Source organism: Oncorhynchus mykiss, chromosome 19 (assembly GCF_057628025.1).
Source record: "Oncorhynchus mykiss isolate SJ-2025 chromosome 19, ASM5762802v1, whole genome shotgun sequence".
Classification (NCBI taxonomy): Eukaryota; Metazoa; Chordata; class Actinopteri; order Salmoniformes; family Salmonidae; genus Oncorhynchus; species Oncorhynchus mykiss.
In genome coordinates, this window is record NC_143040.1 from 11951254 (window position 1) to 11971108 (window position 19855).

General features: G+C 40.0%; 1 protein-coding gene across 2 annotated transcripts in view; it reads right to left on the reverse strand.

The window, feature by feature from the left end:
- Window positions 1-2714: 2714 nt before the first annotated feature.
- LOC110497222 (calcium-binding protein 2-like) overlaps window positions 2715-19855 on the reverse strand; it is a 41691-nt gene continuing 24550 nt past the window's right edge. For both annotated transcript variants that reach the window (XM_090210117.1, XM_090210116.1), the window contains 5 exons: window positions 9833-9863; window positions 8733-8867; window positions 8479-8588; window positions 8137-8284; window positions 2715-3000 (listed from right to left, as the gene is read on the reverse strand). In XM_090210117.1, coding sequence (XP_090066243.1) covers window positions 2975-3000; window positions 8137-8284; window positions 8479-8588; window positions 8733-8867; window positions 9833-9863 — 450 coding nt within the window. In that variant the 3' untranslated portion in view covers window positions 2715-2974. The remainder of the gene's footprint in view (window positions 3001-8136; window positions 8285-8478; window positions 8589-8732; window positions 8868-9832; window positions 9864-19855) is intronic.

The following is a 19855-nucleotide window of genomic DNA, read 5'->3' on the forward strand; positions in this document are numbered from 1 at the left end:
GTTTATTATTATTTTGTTTATTTTTGTCAGTTTTGTCAAACGTAAAGAATGTTTTTACCTCTGATTTAATAAAGAAATTGCAGCATTATTTTACTGTAGAAAAATGCATGTAACATTGTATGATTCCTCTCCCAAACATCAAACTAACAAGGATGTATAGTTCAACATTTATTGTTTAACAAAAAATTTTATTGACACAAAGTTATTTTTAATTAATTCCCTTTTAGGAAATTAAATACATAAATAATAAAATGTATGAAACTACTTGAATGAACATTTATTGTAATTCTAATGAATTACATCACGATTATATAATCAGACAGTTGCACTGTTCTTAGTATCTGATCAATAATCTGAAAAGAATGTACAATTTGTCAATAAATCAGCATTTGTTAAACATGCAGTCCGGGAACTACTTCAGGATTGGTGGGTCCCCTGCGGAATGGTTGAGCTAACTTAGGCTAATGTGATTAGCATGAGGTTGTAAGTAACAAGAACATTTCCCAGGACAGACATATCTAATATTGGCAGAAAGCTTAAATTCTTGTTTAATCTAACTGCACTGTCCAATTTACAGTAGCTAATACAGTGAAGGAATACCATGCTATTGTTTGAGGAGAGTGCACAGTTTTGAACATGAAAAGTTACTAATAAACAAATCAGGCACATTTGGGCAGTCTTGATACAACATTTTGAACAGAAATGCAATGGATCAGTCTGAAACTTTGCACATACACTGGCCATCTAGTGGCCAAAATCTAAATTGCAGCTGTGCTGGAATAATACATTATGGCCTTTCTCTTGCATTTCAAAGATGACGGTGAAAATTACGGTTATTTTTTTACCAGATCTAATGTGTTTTATTCTCCTAGATTCCTTTCAAATTTCCACAAACTTCAGTGTTTCCTTTCAAATGATACCAAGAATATGCATATCCTTGCTTCAGGGCCTGAGCTACAGGCAGTTAGATTTTGGTATGACAAAAGAGGCCGGTCCTTAAGAGGAGCACCTCCAATTCGTTATATATATATATATATGTACACATATATATGTATATATATATATATATATACGTACATATATCGTATATGTATATACATATATATACAGTTGAAGTCGGAAGTTTACATACACTTAGGTTGTCGTTATTAAAACTCGTTTTTCAATCACTCCACAAATTTCTTGTTAACAAACTAAAGCTTTGGCAAGTCGGTTAGGACATCTACTTCGTGCATGACACAAGTCATTTTTACAACAATTGTTTACAGACAGGTTATTTCACTTATAATGCACTGTATCACAATTCCAGTGGGTCAGAAGTTTACATACACTAAGTTGACTGCCTTTAAACAGCTTGGAAAATTCCAGAAAAATATATCATGGCTTTAGAAGCTTCTGATAGGCTAACTGACATAATTTGAGTCAATTGGAGGTGAACCTGTGGATGTATTTCAAGGCCTACCTTCAAAATCAGTGCCTTTGCTTCACATCATGGGAAAATCAAAAGAAATCGCCCAAGACCCCAGAAAAATAATTGTAGACCTCCACAAGTCTGGTTCATCCTTGGGAGCAATTTCCAAATGCCTGACGGTGCCACGTTCCTCTGTACAAACAATAGAAAGCAAGTATAAACACCATGGGACAACGCAGCCGTTAAACCGCTAAGGAAGGAGATGCGTTCTGTCTCCTAAAGATGAACGTAAAAGTGCAAATCAATCCCAGAACAACAGCAAAAGGACCTTGTGAAGATGCTGGAGGAAACAGGTACAAAAGTATCTATATCCACAGTAAAACGAGTCCTATATCGACATAACCTGAAAGGCTGCTTAGCAAGGAAGAAGCCACCGCTCCAAAACCGCCATAAAAAAGCCAGACTACGGTTTGCAACTGCACATGGGGACAAAGATCATACTTTTTGGAGAAATGTCCTCTGGTCTGATGAAACAAAAATAGAACTGTTTGGCCACAATGACCATCGTTATGTTTGGAGGGAAAAAGGGGAGGCTTGCAAGCCGAAGAACACAGTCCCAACCGTGAAGCACGGGGGTGGCAGCATCATGTTGTAGGGGTGCTTTGCTGCAGGAGGGACGGGTGCACTTCACAAAATAGATAGCATCATGAGGGATGAAAAATATGTGGCTATATTAAAGCAACATCTCAAGACATCAGACAGGATGTTAAAGCTTAGTCGCAAATGGGTCATCCAAATGGACAACGACCCCAAGCATACTTCCAAAGCTGTGGCAAAATGGTTTAAGGACAACAAAGTCAAGGTATTGGAGTGGCCATCATAAAGCCCTGACCTCAATCCTATAGGAAAATTGTGGGCAGAACTGAAAAAGCGTGTGCGAGCAAGGAGGCCTACAAACCTGACTCAGTTACACCAGTTCTGTAAGGAGGAATGTGCCAAAATTCATAAACAAGAAATTTGTGGAGTGGTTGAAAAATGAGTTTTAATGACTCCAACCTAAGTGTATGTAAACTTCCGACTTCAACTGTGTGTGTGTGTGTGTGTGTGTGTATATATATATATATATATATATATATATATATATGGATATTTTGTAGGAATACAAAATGGATGCTGTAATACACATTTAAGGGGACCCATTTTTGCTCGTGAGCACTACTTTTAAAATGACTGGCTGAAACTATACAAAAGCAATACTAGCTGATAACATAGTGTAGCACTGAACATAATACACGAAAAGCACTTTACAAATATTATTATTATTATCATTAGTGTTACAGTTAAACAACAAAAACATACAGTATTAGGAGGGATTGTTGTATAGCAATGAAAAAAAGTAAGAACAAATACCCTAAAAACAACATGAAATATTTGTACATCAATAATACTGTAATTACATGTACAACAACATACTGAGGACTGGTCCATAACATCTAACAGAGGAGGTTTTGTTGTTTACTAGTCTCTTAAAGTCATGTCATCACGGTCTTCTGGCCAGGAGAGTCAGCGAGACATCATCCTGACAAACTCTGTGGAAAGAACACAAAATATGAGCTACATTATTTATTAGTATGGTGACAACATAGTGATTATTAGTATAGTGACAACACTGTGAGTATTAGTATAGTGACAACACTGTGAGTAGTAGTATAGTGACAATATGGTGAGTATTAGTATTGTGACAACATGGTGAGTTTGGTGACAACATGGTGAGTATTAGAATAGTGACAACACAGTGAGTATTAGTGTAGTGACAACACAGTGAGTATTAATATAGTGACAACATGGTGAGTATTAATATAGTGACAACATGGTGATTATTAATAAAGTGACAACATGGTGAGTATTAATATAGTGACAACATGGTGAGTATTAGAATAGTGACAACATGGTGAGTTTGGTGACAACATGGTGAGTATTAGAATAGTGACAACACAGTGAGTATTAGTGTAGTGACAACATGGTGAGTTTGGTGCCAACATGGTGAGTATTAGAATATTGACAACACAGTGAGTATTAGTGTAGTGACAACATGGTGAGTAATAGAATAGTGACAACATGGTGAGTTTGGTGACAACATGGTGAGTATTAGAATAGTGACAACACAGTGAGTATTAGTGTAGTGACAACATGGTGAGTTTGGTGCCAACATGGTGAGTATTAGAATATTGACAACACAGTGAGTATTAGTGTAGTGACAACATGGTGAGTAATAGAATAGTGACAACATGGTGAGTTTGGTGCCAACATGGTGAGTATTAGAATATTGACAACACAGTGAGTATTAGTGTAGTGACAACATGGTGAGTAATAGAATAGTGACAACATGGTGAGTATTAGAGTAGTGACAGCATGGTGAGTATTAGTGTAGTGACAACATGGTGAGTGTTAGTATAGTGACAACATGGTGAGTATTAGCATAGTGACAACATGGTGAGTAATAGAGTAGTGACAACATGGTGAGTAATAGAGTAGTGACAACATGGTGAGTATTAGAGTAGTGACAGCATGGTGAGTATTAGTGTAGTGACAACATGGTGAGTGTTAGTATAGTGACAACATGGTGAGTAATAGCATAGTGACAACATGGTGAGTAATAGAGTAGTGACAACATGGTGAGTAATAGAGTAGTGACAACATGGTGAGTATTAGAGTAGTGACAGCATGGTGAGTATTAGTGTAGTGACAACATGGTGAGTATTAGAGTAGTGACAGCATGGTGAGTATTAGTGTAGTGACAACATGGTGAGTGTTAGTATAGTGACAACATGGTGAGTATTAGCATAGTGACAACACAGTGAGTAATAGAATAGTGACAACATGGTGAGTATTAGAGTAGTGACAGCATGGTGAGTATTAGTGTAGTGACAACATGGTGAGTGTTAGTATAGTGACAACATGGTGAGTATTAGCATAGTGACAACATGGTGAGTAATAGAGTAGTGACAACATGGTGAGTAATAGAGTAGTGACAACATGGTGAGTATTAGTGTAGTGACAACATGGTGAGTATTAGTATAGTGACAACATGGTGAGATTAGTGTAGTGACAACATGGTGAGTATTAGCATAGTGACAACATGGTGAGATTAGTGTAGTGACAACATGGTGAGTATTAGCATAGTGACAACATGGTCAGTATTAATATAGTAACAACATTGTGACTATTAATATTGTGACAACATGGTGAGTAATAGAATAGTGACAACACAATGAGTATTAGTGTAGTGACAACATGGTGAGTAATAGAATAGTGACAACATGGTGAGCATTAGTGTAGTGACAGCATGGTGAGTGTTAGTATAGTGACAACATGGTGAGTATTAGCATAGTGACAACATGGTGAGTATTAGCATAGTGACAACATGGTGAGTAATAGTATAGTGACAGCATGGTGAGTATTAGCATAGTGACAACATGGTGAGTATTAGTGTAGTGACAACATGGTGAGTAATAGTGTAGTGACAACATGGTGAGTATTAGCATAGTGACAACACAATGAGTATTAGTATAGTGACAGCATGGTGAGTATTAGTATAGTGACAGCATGGTGAGTATTAGTATAGTGACAGCATGGTGAGTATTAGTATAGTGACAGCATGGTGAGTATTAGCATAGTGACAACATGGTGAGTAATAGTGTAGTGACAACATGGTGAGTATTAGCATAGTGACAACACAATGAGTATTAGTATAGTGACAGCATGGTGAGTATTAGCATAGTGACAACATGGTGAGTATTAGCATAGTGACAACATGGTGAGTGTTAGTATAGTGACAACATGGTGAGTATTAGTATAGTGACAACATGGTGAGTATTAGCATAGTGACAACATGGTGAGTAATAGTGTAGTGACAACATGGTGAGTATTAGAGTAGTGACAACATGGTGAGTAATAGTGTAGTGACAACATGGTGAGTATTAGTATAGTGACAACATGGTGAGTATTAGTATAGTGACAACATGGTGAGTGTTAGTATAGTGACAACATGGTGAGTATTAGAATAGTGACAACATGGTGAGTATTAGTGTAGTGACAACATGGTGAGTATTAGTATAGTGACAACATGGTGAGTATTAGAATAGTGACAACATGGTGAGTATTAGTGTAGTGACAACATGGTGAGTAATAGTGTAGTGACAACATGGTGAGTATTAGTATAGTGACAACATGGTGAGTATTAGAATAGTGACAACATGGTGAGTATTAGAGTAGTGACAACATGGTGAGTAATAGTGTAGTGACAACATGGTGAGTATTAGTGTAGTGACAACATGGTGAGTATTAGTATAGTGACAACATGGTGAGTATTAGAATAGTGACAACATGGTGAGTATTAGTGTAGTGACAACATGGTGAGTAATAGTGTAGTGACAACATGGTGAGTATTAGAATAGTGACAACATGGTGAGTATTAGAGTAGTGACAACATGGTGAGTAATAGAATAGTGACAACATGGTGAGTAATAGTGTAGTGACAACATGGTGAGTAATAGTGTAGTGACAACATGGTGAGTATTAGAATAGTGACAACATGGTGAGTATTAGTGTAGTGACAACATGGTGAGTATTAGTATAGTGACAACATGGTGAGTAATAGTGTAGTGACAACATGGTGAGTAATAGTGTAGTGACAACATGGTGAGTATTAGAATAGTGACAACATGGTGAGTATTAGTGTAGTGACAACATGGTGAGTATTAGTATAGTGACAACATGGTGAGTATTAGCATAGTGACAACATGGTGAGTATTAGTATAGTGACAGCATGGTGAGTATTAGCATAGTGACAACACAATGAGTAATAGAATAGTGACAACATGGTGAGTATTAGCATAGTGACAACATGGTGAGTAATAGTGTAGTGACAACATGGTGAGTATTAGCATAGTGACAACATGGTGAGATTAGTGTAGTGACAACATGGTGAGATTAGTATAGTGACAACATGGTGAGTAATAGTGTAGTGACAGCATGGTGAGTATTAGCATAGTGACAACATGGTGAGTATTAGTGTAGTGACAACATGGTGAGTATTAGCATAGTGACAACATGGTGAGTATTAGTATAGTGACAACATGGTGAGTAATAGTGTAGTGACAACATGGTGAGTATTAGCATAGTGACAACATGGTGAGATTAGTGTAGTGACAACATGGTGAGATTAGTATAGTGACAACATGGTGAGTAATAGTGTAGTGACAACATGGTGAGTATTAGCATAGTGACAACATGGTGAGTATTAGTATAGTGACAACATGGTGAGTATTAGAATAGTGACAACATGGTGAGTATTAGAATAGTGACAACATGGTGAGTATTAGCATAGTGACAACATGGTGAGTATTAGTATAGTGACAACATGGTGAGTATTAGCATAGTGACAACATGGTGAGTATTAGTATAGTGACAGCATGGTGAGTATTAGCATAGTGACAACACAATGAGTAATAGAATAGTGACAACATGGTGAGTATTAGCATAGTGACAACATGGTGAGTATTAGTGTAGTGACAACATGGTGAGTATTAGCATAGTGACAACATGGTGAGTATTAGTATAGTGACAACATGGTGAGTAATAGTGTAGTGACAACATGGTGAGTATTAGCATAGTGACAACATGGTGAGATTAGTGTAGTGACAACATGGTGAGTATTAGTATAGTGACAACATGGTGAGTATTAGTATAGTGACAACATGGTGAGTAATAGTGTAGTGACAACATGGTGAGTGTTAGCATAGTGACAACATGGTGAGTATTAGAATAGTGACAACATGGTGAGTATTAGAATAGTGACAACATGGTGAGTATTAGAATAGTGACAACATGGTGAGTATTAGAATAGTGACAACATGGTGAGTAATAGAATAGTGACAACATGGTGAGTGTTAGTATAGTGACAACATGGTGAGTATTAGAATAGTGACAACATGGTGAGTATTAGAATAGTGACAACATGGTGAGTGTTAGTATAGTGACAACATGGTGAGTATTAGAATAGTGACAACATGGTGAGTATTAGAATAGTGACAACATGGTGAGTAATAGAATAGTGACAACATGGTGAGTATTAGAGTAGTGACAACATGGTGAGTATTAGAGTAGTGACAGCATGGTGAGTATTAGTATAGTGACAACATGGTGAGTGTTAGTATAGTGACAACATGGTGAGTATTAGAATAGTGACAACATGGTGAGTGTTAGTATAGTGACAACATGGTGAGTATTAGAATAGTGACAACATGGTGAGTATTAGAATAGTGACAACATGGTGAGTAATAGAATAGTGACAACATGGTGAGTAACAGAATAGTGACAACATGGTGAGTAATAGAATAGTGACAACATGGTAAGCATTGTTGTCACAGCATTGTGAGTTTAGTATGGTGAAACAGAGTGAACATAGTGTTGTAGTGTAGAGCAACCTTCATCATATCTCATGTCACATTTCCTCTCTGATCCATTAGTTATCCCCTTATCCCCTCTCTCCTTCTTTCTCTTAGTTTCTTTCTACGCCTCTCCACACCCTTTCCTCCCACTCCCTTCCCTCCTTTCTTCCTCCTCACTCACCCTCTCTCCCCTTTCAAGTTCACCAAATCGTCTCCTTTTCTCCTCCCACTCTCCCCTCACCTTCTCCCCCTCACCCCACACTCTCCCCTCACCCTCAAAGTCGAGCAAGCCGTCCCCGTTGAGGTCGACATCTCGGAGGATCTCGTCGATCTCTGGTTGGTTGAGCTGCTCCCCCACCAGCTTTTTCATGGCCTCCTTCAGTTCAGCCAGGCTTATCTGACCATCCCCGTTAGAGTCAAACTGGAGAAGAAGAAGGACGAGGAGGAGGAGGAGGACAGGAGGAAGTAAAGTGAGGTGAGGGAGTGAGGGACAGAAAAAGGGTAAGAGTGTCGTAGAAAGGAAGGGGGAGAGGAGATTAAATGGATAGAAAGAACAGGTTAAGAGAAAATAACATTATAAACAGATATAATATGATTAATATTGTCTCTCCGTACTTCTTTGAAAGCATCCCTGAGCTCCTTCACTCCTATCATGTCTGCTGTCTCTGCCAACATTTTAGGACCCATCAGCTCCACAAAGTCCTCAAAGTCCACTCTGCCGCCACCTAGATGGAAACAAGAGTCATTACAGAAATGGTCACAGGGGTGATGAAGAGCTTCAAATACTATACACAGAGGGTATGCCCTCGCTTTCTCTGGTTAATGTGTGTGTGTGTGTGTGTGTGTGTGTGTGTGTGTGTGTGACTCACAGATGTTCTGGCTGAGTTCGATGAGCTCCATCTCTGTGGGCATGTACCCCATAGTCCTCATGCACTCTCCCAGTTCCTTACAGCTGATGTAGCCATCTTTATCCTTATCAAACTCCCCGAACGCCTCCTTTAGCTCTGCACAGGGAGGAGGGGGATGTGGGAGAGGAGAGAGGGGTAGATACGGGTGAGGAGAGGTGGATAGGGGAATGGGAGGAGAGAGGGGTAGATACGGGTGAGGAGAGGTGGATGCGGGGAGAGGAGAGCGGGGGGGTGTTGAATAGAAATGAGAAAAATAGACATGGTTTCTTATATTCATTTTAGGCTCTGACGACAAGCCACACCCATAGCTGCAGGAAGTAGGAGGGATGAGGGTGCTGCAGCCCCCCTGATACATATTTTTAAAAATATAATTGTGAACAAGGTCTCTATTACTCCTGTATGAGCGGTGGAAACACCTGCAGCCACATCAAAGTATCTTTCAGTTTGAGGGAGGACAACACAGTAGAGCCAGAACACTGGGATTCATTGGTGTTGTCTGGGAGTAAATACAGTATGTTGAAAATATGAGTATGTATGGAAAAGACAGGAAGATGGAGAGAGAAACAGGGTGAGAGGGAGGATGGTGGTGTTGACTGAGAGAAACAGGGAAGGAGAGGGAGGATGGTAGTGTTGACTGAGAGAAACAGGGAAGGAGAGGGAGGATGGTGGTGTTGACTGAGAGAAACAGGGACAGGGGGAGGATGACGGTGTTGACTGAGAGAAACAGGGTGAGAGGGAGGATGGTGGTGTTGACTGAGAGAAACAGGGAAGGAGAGGGAGGATGGTGGTGTTGACTGAGAGAAACAGGGACAGGGGGAGGATGACGGTGTTGACTGAGAGAAACAGGGACAGAGGGAGGATGGTGGTGTTGACTGAGAAAACAGGGACAGGGGGAGGATAATGGTGTTGACTGAGAGAAACAAGGACAGAGGGAGGATGACGGTGTTGACTGAGAGAAACAGGGACAGAGGGAGGATGCCCGTGTTGACTGAGAGAAACAGGGAAGGAGAGGGAAGATGATGGTGTTGACTGACTCTGTGTAATGTCTCTTATATCTGTACCTTCAATCTCTTCTGGCCGTAGGTCTCTGTCCTGCAGGTTTTCAGATTGGAGGGGACACACACAGAGTGACAGACACAGTGTGTTAGCTCGCACGGACACAGACACACACACAACGATAAGGACCCTGAATATACTGTAGTGTAGATGAACAGAAATACACACACACACACAATGGCTGACAGAGAAACATCCTCATAAAAACCAAGAGAACTGCACATCTTTGATTTAGCTCCATCTGAATGTTGCGGACTGAACTGGACAGGAAGTAAAGCATTTGATATGGACTCATTTCATATGGACTCATTAGATAGGGAATCATTTGATATGGACTCATTAGATATGGACTCATTTGATAGGGAATCATTTGATATGGACTCATTAGATATGGACTCATTAGATATGGACTCATTAGATAGGGAATCATTTCATATGGACTCATTAGATAGGGAATCATTTCATATGGACTCAGAAGATAGGGAATCATTTCATATGGACTCATTAGATAGGGAATCATTTCATATGGACTCATTAGATAGGGAATCATTTCATATGGACTCATTAGATATGGACTCATTAGATATGGACTCATTAGATAAGGAATCATTAGATATGAACTCATTAGATAGGGAATCATTAGATATGGACTCATTAGATATGGACTCATTAGATATGGACTCATTAGATAGGGAATCATTAGATATGGACTCATTAGATAGGGAATTATTAGATATGGACTCATTAGATAGGGAATCATTAGATATGGACTCATTAGATATGGACTCATTAGATATGGACTCATTAGATATGGACTCATTTGATAGGGAATCATTTGATAGGGAATCATTTGATATGGACTCATTTGATAGGGAATCATTTGATAGGGAATCATTTGATATGGACTCATTAGATATGGACTCATTTGATATGGACTCATTAGATATGGACTCATTAGATATTGACTCATTAGATATGGACTCATTAGATATGGACTCATTAGATATGGACTCATTAGATATGGACTCATTTGATATGGACTCATTAGATATGGACTCATTTGATATGGACTCATTTGATAGGGACTCATTTGATATGGACTCATTTGATAGGGAATCATTTGATATGGACTCATTAGATAGGGAATCATTTGATATGGACTCATTTGATAGGGACTCATTTGATATGGACTCATTAGATAGGGAATCATTTGATATGCTCATTTCATATGGACTCATTTCATATGGACTCATTAGATATGGAATCATTAGATATGGAATCATTAGATATGGACTCATTAGATATGGACTCATTAGATATGGACTCATTTGATATGGACTCATTAGATATGGACTCATTTCATGTGGACTCATTAGATATGGACTCATTTCATATGGACTCATTTCATATGGTCTCATTTCATATGGACTCATTTGATATGGACTCATTTGATATGGAATCATTTGATATGGACTCATTTGATAGGGAATCATTTGATATGCTCATTTCATATGGACTCATTTAATATGGACTCATTTCATATGGACTCATTAGATATGGAATCATTAGATATGGAATCATTAGATATGGACTCATTAGATATGGACTCATTAGATATGGACTCATTAGATATGGACTCATTTCATATGGACTCATTAGATATGGACTCATTTCATATGGACTCATTTCATATGGACTCATTTGATATGGAATCATTAGATATGGACTCAATAGATATGGACTTGATAGGGAATCATTTTAGAGTGAGAGATGGCATAATCTTAAATACAGAGGATTCATTCACTTCTCTCTCACGCATGTTGCCTCCCTCTCTCTCTCCCTCCCTCATCTCTAAAACCCCTTCAATTCATGTTACGCAGCCAGACCGGCGATTTGTTACAGGATTACACAGCATGTGATCTAACTGGCTTTTGCAACCCCTCAGTTCGCTCAACACAGTCCTATTCCGTCCCCTGTGATTGGCTGCACTGCTCTGTCTGTCAGTGGTAGGCTACATCGAAGCCGTCATGTCCCAAATGGCACCCTATTCCATGTATAGTGCACTACTTTGACCAGGGCCCATCAATCCAAAGCAGTGTACTATATGGGAAAAGGGTGCCATTTGGGATGTAGTCAGTGTGAGGTAGACACAGGCAGCGTGTTAGAGGGGATCAGTTTGTTGCAAGGGGATTTGTAGAGTAATCAGTGATGTTGTGCAATCTGACTGTAGTCAGTCTCAAACACACAGTAGGTTCTGCCAATGACTGGACACACACACACACACACACACACACACACACACACACACACACACACACACACACACACACACACACACACACACAGGGTTCTGCCAGTGACCAGGTATGCATTTCACTGTTAGTCTACTTGTTGTTTACTAAGCATGTTACAAATAATATTTCATTCATGTGACAAATAACATTTCATCATGCAGCCAGGGTCATAGGTCAAACAGATTACAGGGCCAGAGTTGCCATGCAGCCACGGTTATAGGTCAAAACAGATTACAGGGCCAGAGTTGCCATGCAGCCAGGGTCATAGGTCAAACAGATTACAGGGCCAAAGTTGCCATGCAGCCAGGGTCGTAGGTCAAACAGATTACAGGGCCAAAGTTGCCATGCAGCCAGGGTCAAAGGTCAAAACAGATTACAGGGTCAGAGTTGCCATGCAGCCAGGGTCATAGGTCAAAACAGATTACAGGGTCAGAGTTGCCATGCAGCCAAGGGTCATAGTTCAAACAGATTACAGGATAGAGTTGCCGGGCCACAAATGGAGATGAGGAGATTTGGGGTGTTTAGTACAAGAGAGGAACACGTGCACATACGCATGCATGCACTCAAAAAACCTTTTTTAATATCACCAAGCCTGTACATCCTCAGTCCTAAACCATAGATACTTCTATAGGATATATGTTACAGTAACGTATTGAGCCCTAAACCAGAGATTCTTCTATAGGATATATGTTACAGTAACGTATTGAGTCCTAAACCAGAGATTCTTCTATAGGATATATGTTACAGTAACGTATTGAGCCCTAAACCAGAGATTCTTCTATAGGATATATGTTACAGTAACGTATTGAGCCCTAAACCAGAGATTCTTCTATAGGATATATGTTACAGTAACGTATTGAGCCCTAAACCAGAGATTCTTCTATAGGATATATGTTACAGTAACGTATTGAGTCCTAAACCAGAGATTCTTCTATAGGATATATGTTACAGTAACGTATTGAGCCCTAAACCAGAGATTCTTCTATAGGATATACAGTTGAAGTCGGAAGTTTACATACACCTTAGCCAAATACATTTAAACTCAGTTTTTTAGTAAAAATTCGCTGTATTAGGTCATTTAGGATCACCACTTTATTTTAAGAATGTGAAATGTCAGAATAATAGCAGAGAGAATTCTTTTTTTCAGCTTTTATTTTTTTCATCACATTCCCAGTGGGTCAGAAATGTTCATACACTCAATTAGTATTTGGTAGCATTGCCTTAAAATGTTTAACTTGGGTCAAACGTTTCGAGTAGCCTTCCACAAGCTTCCCACAATAAGTTCGGTGAATTTTGGCCCATTTCTCCTGACAGAGTTGAGTCAGGTTTGTAGGCCTCCTTGCTCGCACACGCTTTTTCAGTTCTGCCCACAATTTTTCTATGGGATTGAGGTCAGGGCTTTCTGATGGCCACTCCAGTACCTTGACTTTGTTGTCCTTAAGCAATTTTGCCACAACTTTGGAAGTATGCTTGGGGTCATTGTCCATTTGGAAGAGCCATTTGTGACCAAGCTTTAACTTCCTGACTGATGTCGTGAGATGTTGCTTCAATATATCCACATATTTTTCCATCTCATGATTTAATCTATTTTGTGAAGTGCACCAGTCCCTCCTGCAGCAAAGCACCCCCACATCATGATGCTGCCAACACCGTGCTTCACGGTTGGGATGGTGTTCTTTGACTTGCAAGCCTCCCCCTTTTCCCTCCAAACATAACAATGGTCATAATGGCCAAACAGTTCTATATTTGTTTCATCAGACCAGAGGACATTTCTCCAAAAAGTAGAATCTTTGTCCCCATGTGCAGTTTCAAACCATAGTCTGGCTTTTTTATGGCGGTTTTGGAGCAGTGGCTTCTTCCTTGTTGAGCGGCCATTCAGGTTATGTTGATATAGGACTTGTTTTACTGTGGATATAGATACTTTTGTACCTGTTTCCTCCAGCATCTTCACAAGGTCCTGTGCTGTTGTTCTGAGATTGATTTGCACTTTTTGCACCAAAGTACGTTCATCTCTAGGAGACAGAAGGCGTCTTCTTCCTGAGCGGTATGATGGCCGCGTGGTCCCACGGTGTTTATACTTATGTACTATTGTTTGTACAGATGAACCTGGTAGCTGGCGTTTGGAAATTGCTTATTTTGATTTTCCCATGGTGTCATGCAAAGAGGCACTTAGTTTGAAGGTAGGCCTTGAAATACATCCACAGGCACACCTCCACTTGACTCAAATTATGTAAATTTGTCTATCAGAAGCTTCTAAAGCCATGACATAATTTTCTGGAATTTTCCAAGCTGTTTAAAGGCGCAGTCAACATAGTGTATGTTAACTTCTGACCCACTGGAATTGTGATACAGTGAAATATAAATGAAATAATCTGTCTGTAAGCAATTTTTGGAAAAATTACTTGTCATGCACAAAGTAGATGTCCTAACCGACTTGCCAAAGCTATAGTTTGTTAACAAGAAATTTGTGGAGTTGTTGAAAACAAGATTTAATGACTCCAATGACCTAATGGTATGTAAACTTCCGACTTCAATTGTATGTTACAGTAACGTACTGATTCCTAAACCAGAGATACTGTGCTTTGTAAAAGTGTTTTTCCTATTTTGTTTCATTACAACCTGTCATTTAAATAGATTTTTATTTGGATTTCATGTAATGGACATTCACAAAATAGTCCAAGCTGGTGAAGTGAAATGAAAAAAAAAGACTTTACTGAAAAGTGGTCCATTCTTATGTATTCACCCGTTTGCTATGAAGCCCCTAAATAACATCTGGTGCAAACAATTACCTTCAGAAGTGACATAATTAGCTAAATAAAGAGTCCTAACCCAGGAAGTTTTCTATAGGATATACACCTCTTTTCAGTTTGCTGCAGCTAGTGACTGGAACGTGCTGCAACAAACACTCAAACTGGACAGTTTTATCTCAATGTCATTCGAAGACTCAATCATGGACACTCTTACTGACAGTTGTGGCTGCTAAGTGTGATGTACTGTTGTCTCTACCTTCTTGACCTTTGTGCTGTTGACTGTGCCCAATAATGTTTGTACCATGTTTTGTGCTGCTACCATGTTTTGTTCCTACCATGCTGTGTTGTCATGTGTTGCTGCCTTGCTATGTTGTTGTCTTAGGTCTCTCTTCATGTAGTGTTGTGTTGTCTCTTGTTGTGATGTGTGTTTTGTCCTATTTATATTGTTTTCATTTATTTATTTTAATCCCAGGCCCCCGTCCCCGGAAGAGGCCTTTAGCCTTTTGGTAGACCGTCATTGTAAATTAGAGTTTGTTCTTAACTGACTTGCCTAGTTAAATACAGGTTAAATACAAATTAAAAATAAATACAGTAATGTTTTGAGTCCTAAACCAGAGATACTTCTATAGGATGCATGTACGATATTGAGTTTGGATGGTGGAGGATAGTCGCAGCTCTACTGATGCTGAGGTGATGACGCTGCCATAATAAGCAACATCTGCTTGCTAAAAGTAAGGGCACACATCTCTCGTTCACAAACTCAAAGTCCATCATTTATCTCAATGATATCAAAAGCTTTGTCATTCTTTCTGATGAATGTCAGAAAGAATTTCCCTACACCCACAAACAAGCCTTTTGCTCCACCCGCAATAACATCTGCTAAGCACGTGACTAATAACACGTCATTTTAATGATGACCCGAACGTCAGTGTTAATACTATGATGTAATCTAAATGCACAATGGGTTCTAATTCACAGCAATTGAGAGTTTTTCTCTACTTTTGTTGAAACAATTACCCTAAGCACACCCATTTCCTCCCGGCCGTGTGCTTTCTAGGGTGGCTGGAGAGTTTGGAATGTGTCCCGATGGCCTTGTTTCACACGTGTTCTGTCTTCTGCTCTGTTCTGTGACTGACAGCCAATGACATCACAACCACATCACCAGGAATAGTAATACAACAGGATTGGATTAGAGTGAACAGGAGAGAGATTGTATGTATGCTAAACAGTATCAAGATAAATGACTAATGATAGGCACTATGCTCATCAAGATAAATTACTAATGATGATAGGCACTATGCTCATCGACTTGTTTACACACAGACACACACAATTGTATTTAGACTTTCACCTTCCAACCAAGGTGTTGGGGCTTGGTTGGACTTATAGGTTCAAATCCCCAGCAATACGCATCATCATAGCTCTTATTGGTTCATATCCCCAGCAATACGCATCATCACAGCTCTTATAGGTAAATATCCCCAGCAATACGCATCATCATAGCTCTTATAGGTTCATATCCCCAGCAATATGCATCATCACAGCTCGTATAGGTTCATATCCCCAGCAATACGCATCATCATAGCTCTTATAGGTTCATATCCCTAGCAATATGCACCATCATAGCTCTTATAGGTTCATATCCCCAGCAATATGCACCATCATAGCTCTTATAGGTTCATATCCCTAGCAATATGCACCATCATAGCTCATAAATCCACTCTGGACCTACAGACACCTCCAACTGGTCTCAGACATGAGATCAGCTTTCCTCTCCATTTCAGAGAACAGGGGATTGTAGGATTACATAACCAGTACTTTGTGTTCAGTATCAATAGACTATTAACCCTTATGCCATTCTAACTCATAATAACATGAGTGGTTCAAATGGTCCGAATCCCTGCCATTTACCCTCCTCGCCTTTGTAGCTTTTAGGTCAAACCTTTGTAGAATAGGTTCTAATGATCTGATCGATTGGCAGCCCTGTATAGATAGCAGTACTACACTCTGTGGTTGGTTCAAACGGTCCATCGCTTTCAAATTGACCAATCCCTGCCCACATGCCTCTATGCTGGCCTCCCATCAGCATGAGTGATGGGCGTTCCTGAAACTTTTCTGTGAGGCGCATCGTTTGGTTGCCGAACCGCTCTTCAGACACATTGAAACATCTCTAACGTAAAGCCCAAAAAAGTATGCTACCATTATATCAGACCGTTAGATGCATATTCAAATGCATTTTTTACCTGGACAAAGTGTTAACGTAGATCTGCTGCAATTTTTGTTACGCATTGCTAAAATGAGCGACCAGAATGACGTGCTGTCCCCGCTATGTATTGTTTCTGCAGTGAGGATTCACCCTCTTTAGATAATGTTGTAACGTTAGATAATGTTGCTGTAACGTATCTGCAGATAATCATTGTTTTTGAGCTCATAAAGCAGTAGCAGCAGTATGCAAATCAGGGCGCCAAATGAACGGCTCTTTCACTAATGCGATTCGATTTCCATCGTTCATCAAAAAAAGCTGTTGGTTCATGAAATACCCATCACTAATAAGCATCTCCAATTCAAAATGACGGAATCAAAACCACACCATCTCCACACATGTGATATTTCTCCCCAACAGTTCATCTAAGGACAGATCCTCTATCAAGTGCTAGCTCGTCAGTTACTCTAAGTACCTGGCCCAAATGGGGAAAAAACACCTGGCTAATAGTACTTAGCATTAGCCTAGCATAGCTGCTATCAGGAAATTACTCCCCTATGTGTGTGATTATGGATGTGTACAAAATGGCACCCTATTCCCTATGTAGTGCACTACTTTTGACCAGAGCCCTGGTTAAAAGTAGTGCACTAAATAGGGAATAGTGTGCCACTTGGGACTGATACAATATGATCTCTTCTCACTCGAACAAAGACATTCATCTGGAATAAGAGGCCATATCAGACGCTGCTCGCTCGGTGAGCAGGAGATGAATCCATCATCTAAATTACAACGTTGAGAAACAGGCTGAGCACTGACCATGTCATCGCCACACACTTCAACAACATCTACAGAACAATCTGTTCTAGGACTTCGTTCTCTTTTATCTTTGTTTGTTCTACTCAAAACGTAGGAACTTTAAGGATTTTATCTCGATCAAGTCCTTTCTGGGTATCAATTAAAGGGATCCTTCAGGGTTTTGGTACTGTTCCCTTTATCTACTTCCCCAGAGTCAGATCAACTCGTGGATACCTTTTTTTTGTATGTCTCTGCGTCCAGTATTAAGGAAGTTAGAGGTAGTTTTCCAAGCCAATGCTAAGTAGTGTTAGAGCAATGGCTGGAAGTCTACAGGTACAGCTAGCATGCAGTCATTGCTTCCTTCAAACTGCATGCAGACATAAAAATGGTATACACAAGTTCATCTAACTCTTGGGAAGTGCAAAAATCCCGAAGTATCCCTTACTGTAATTGTTTTTAATTAAAATGATCAAAAAGTGGCTTTTTAGCTAAATTACGTTTCTCAAGCAATACACTTGCTAGGAAAGTCTGGGAGTGGTCTGAGCAAGACATTGAGACAAATGGGAGGCAAATGTAACCTGAAGAATAGCTGTTATTGGCAGTGAGGTTTGAATCTCCCTTTGCTATTGGTCTATTAACTTAAATCAACTGGTGATGTCGCCAGGCAGGCCAAAAATCCACCCATGCAAAACAAGCTGAATTTTCAATGTGCTCTTTTCAAACAGCTCTTACACTAATTGGACATTATCATCATTGTTACAATTTCACAGTATTATTCCCACTTCACGATGGGAGATTCTGACATAAAACACAGCAGGATGTGGTATACCATTGAACGTGTTGCTTGCTAAAATAATGTTGCACGGTGCTCTATATGTAAAGTAAATATACTAACAACGATTCATAGCAGATTCAATGGATATGAGACACTCACAGGGTTGGCAGATGGTCTTTGGTGGAGATGATGTAGAAGTGGTTTCCTCCAATCATGCTGCTCAGAATGTAATGGTGATGACGATGTCACAGGGGTGATGCTGGTGTCATAGAAATATAACCTAATATTGAGTGGATAGTATCAGAGCTGTGGATAGGATCAGAGCTGTGGATAGGATCAGAGCTGTGGATAGGGTGGTGGGTGGATAGGATCAAAGCTGTGGAATAGAATCAGAGCTGTGGACAAAGTGGTGAGTGGATAGGATCAGAGCTGTGGATAGGATCAGAGCTGTGGACCGGGTGGTGAGTGGATAGGATCAGAGCTGTGGATAGGATCAGAGCTGTGGGTAGGATCGATCAGAGCTGTGGACAGGGTGATGAGTGGATAGGATCAGAGCTGTGTATAGGGTGGTGAGTGGATAGGATCAGAGCTGTGGACAGGGTGGTGAGTGGATAGGATCAGACCTGTGGACAGGGTGGTGAGTGGATATGATCATTGCTGTGGATAGGGTGGTGAGTGGATATGATCAGAGCTGTGGACAGGATCAGAGCTGTGAATAGGATCAGAGTTGTGGACAGGGTGGTGAGGGGATAGGATCAGAGCTGAGGATAGGATCAGAGTTGTGGACAGGGTGGTGAGGGGATAGGATCAGAGCTGAGGATAGGATCAGAGCTGTGGACAGGGTGGTGAGTGGATAGGATCAGAGCTGTGGACAGGGTGGTGAGTTGGTAGGATCAGAGCTGTGGACAGGGTGGTGAGTGGATAGGATCAGAGCTGTGGACAGGGTGGTGAGTGGATAGGATCATAGCTGTGGACAGGGTGGTGAGTGGATAGGATCAGAGCTGTGGATAGGATCAGAGCTGTGGACAGGGTGACGTTTGATGAAGGGATCATGATGGTAATGATATTATGGGATTGATGTAAGATCTTGGTGAACGTACAAGCTGATATGGTGTTACACTCTTTTAAAAGTTTGTCAAGGATCACAGAGAACTGGTGATTTGTTCAGACAAAATGTCTAAAATCGATAAATGGATGACTATTATATCAGT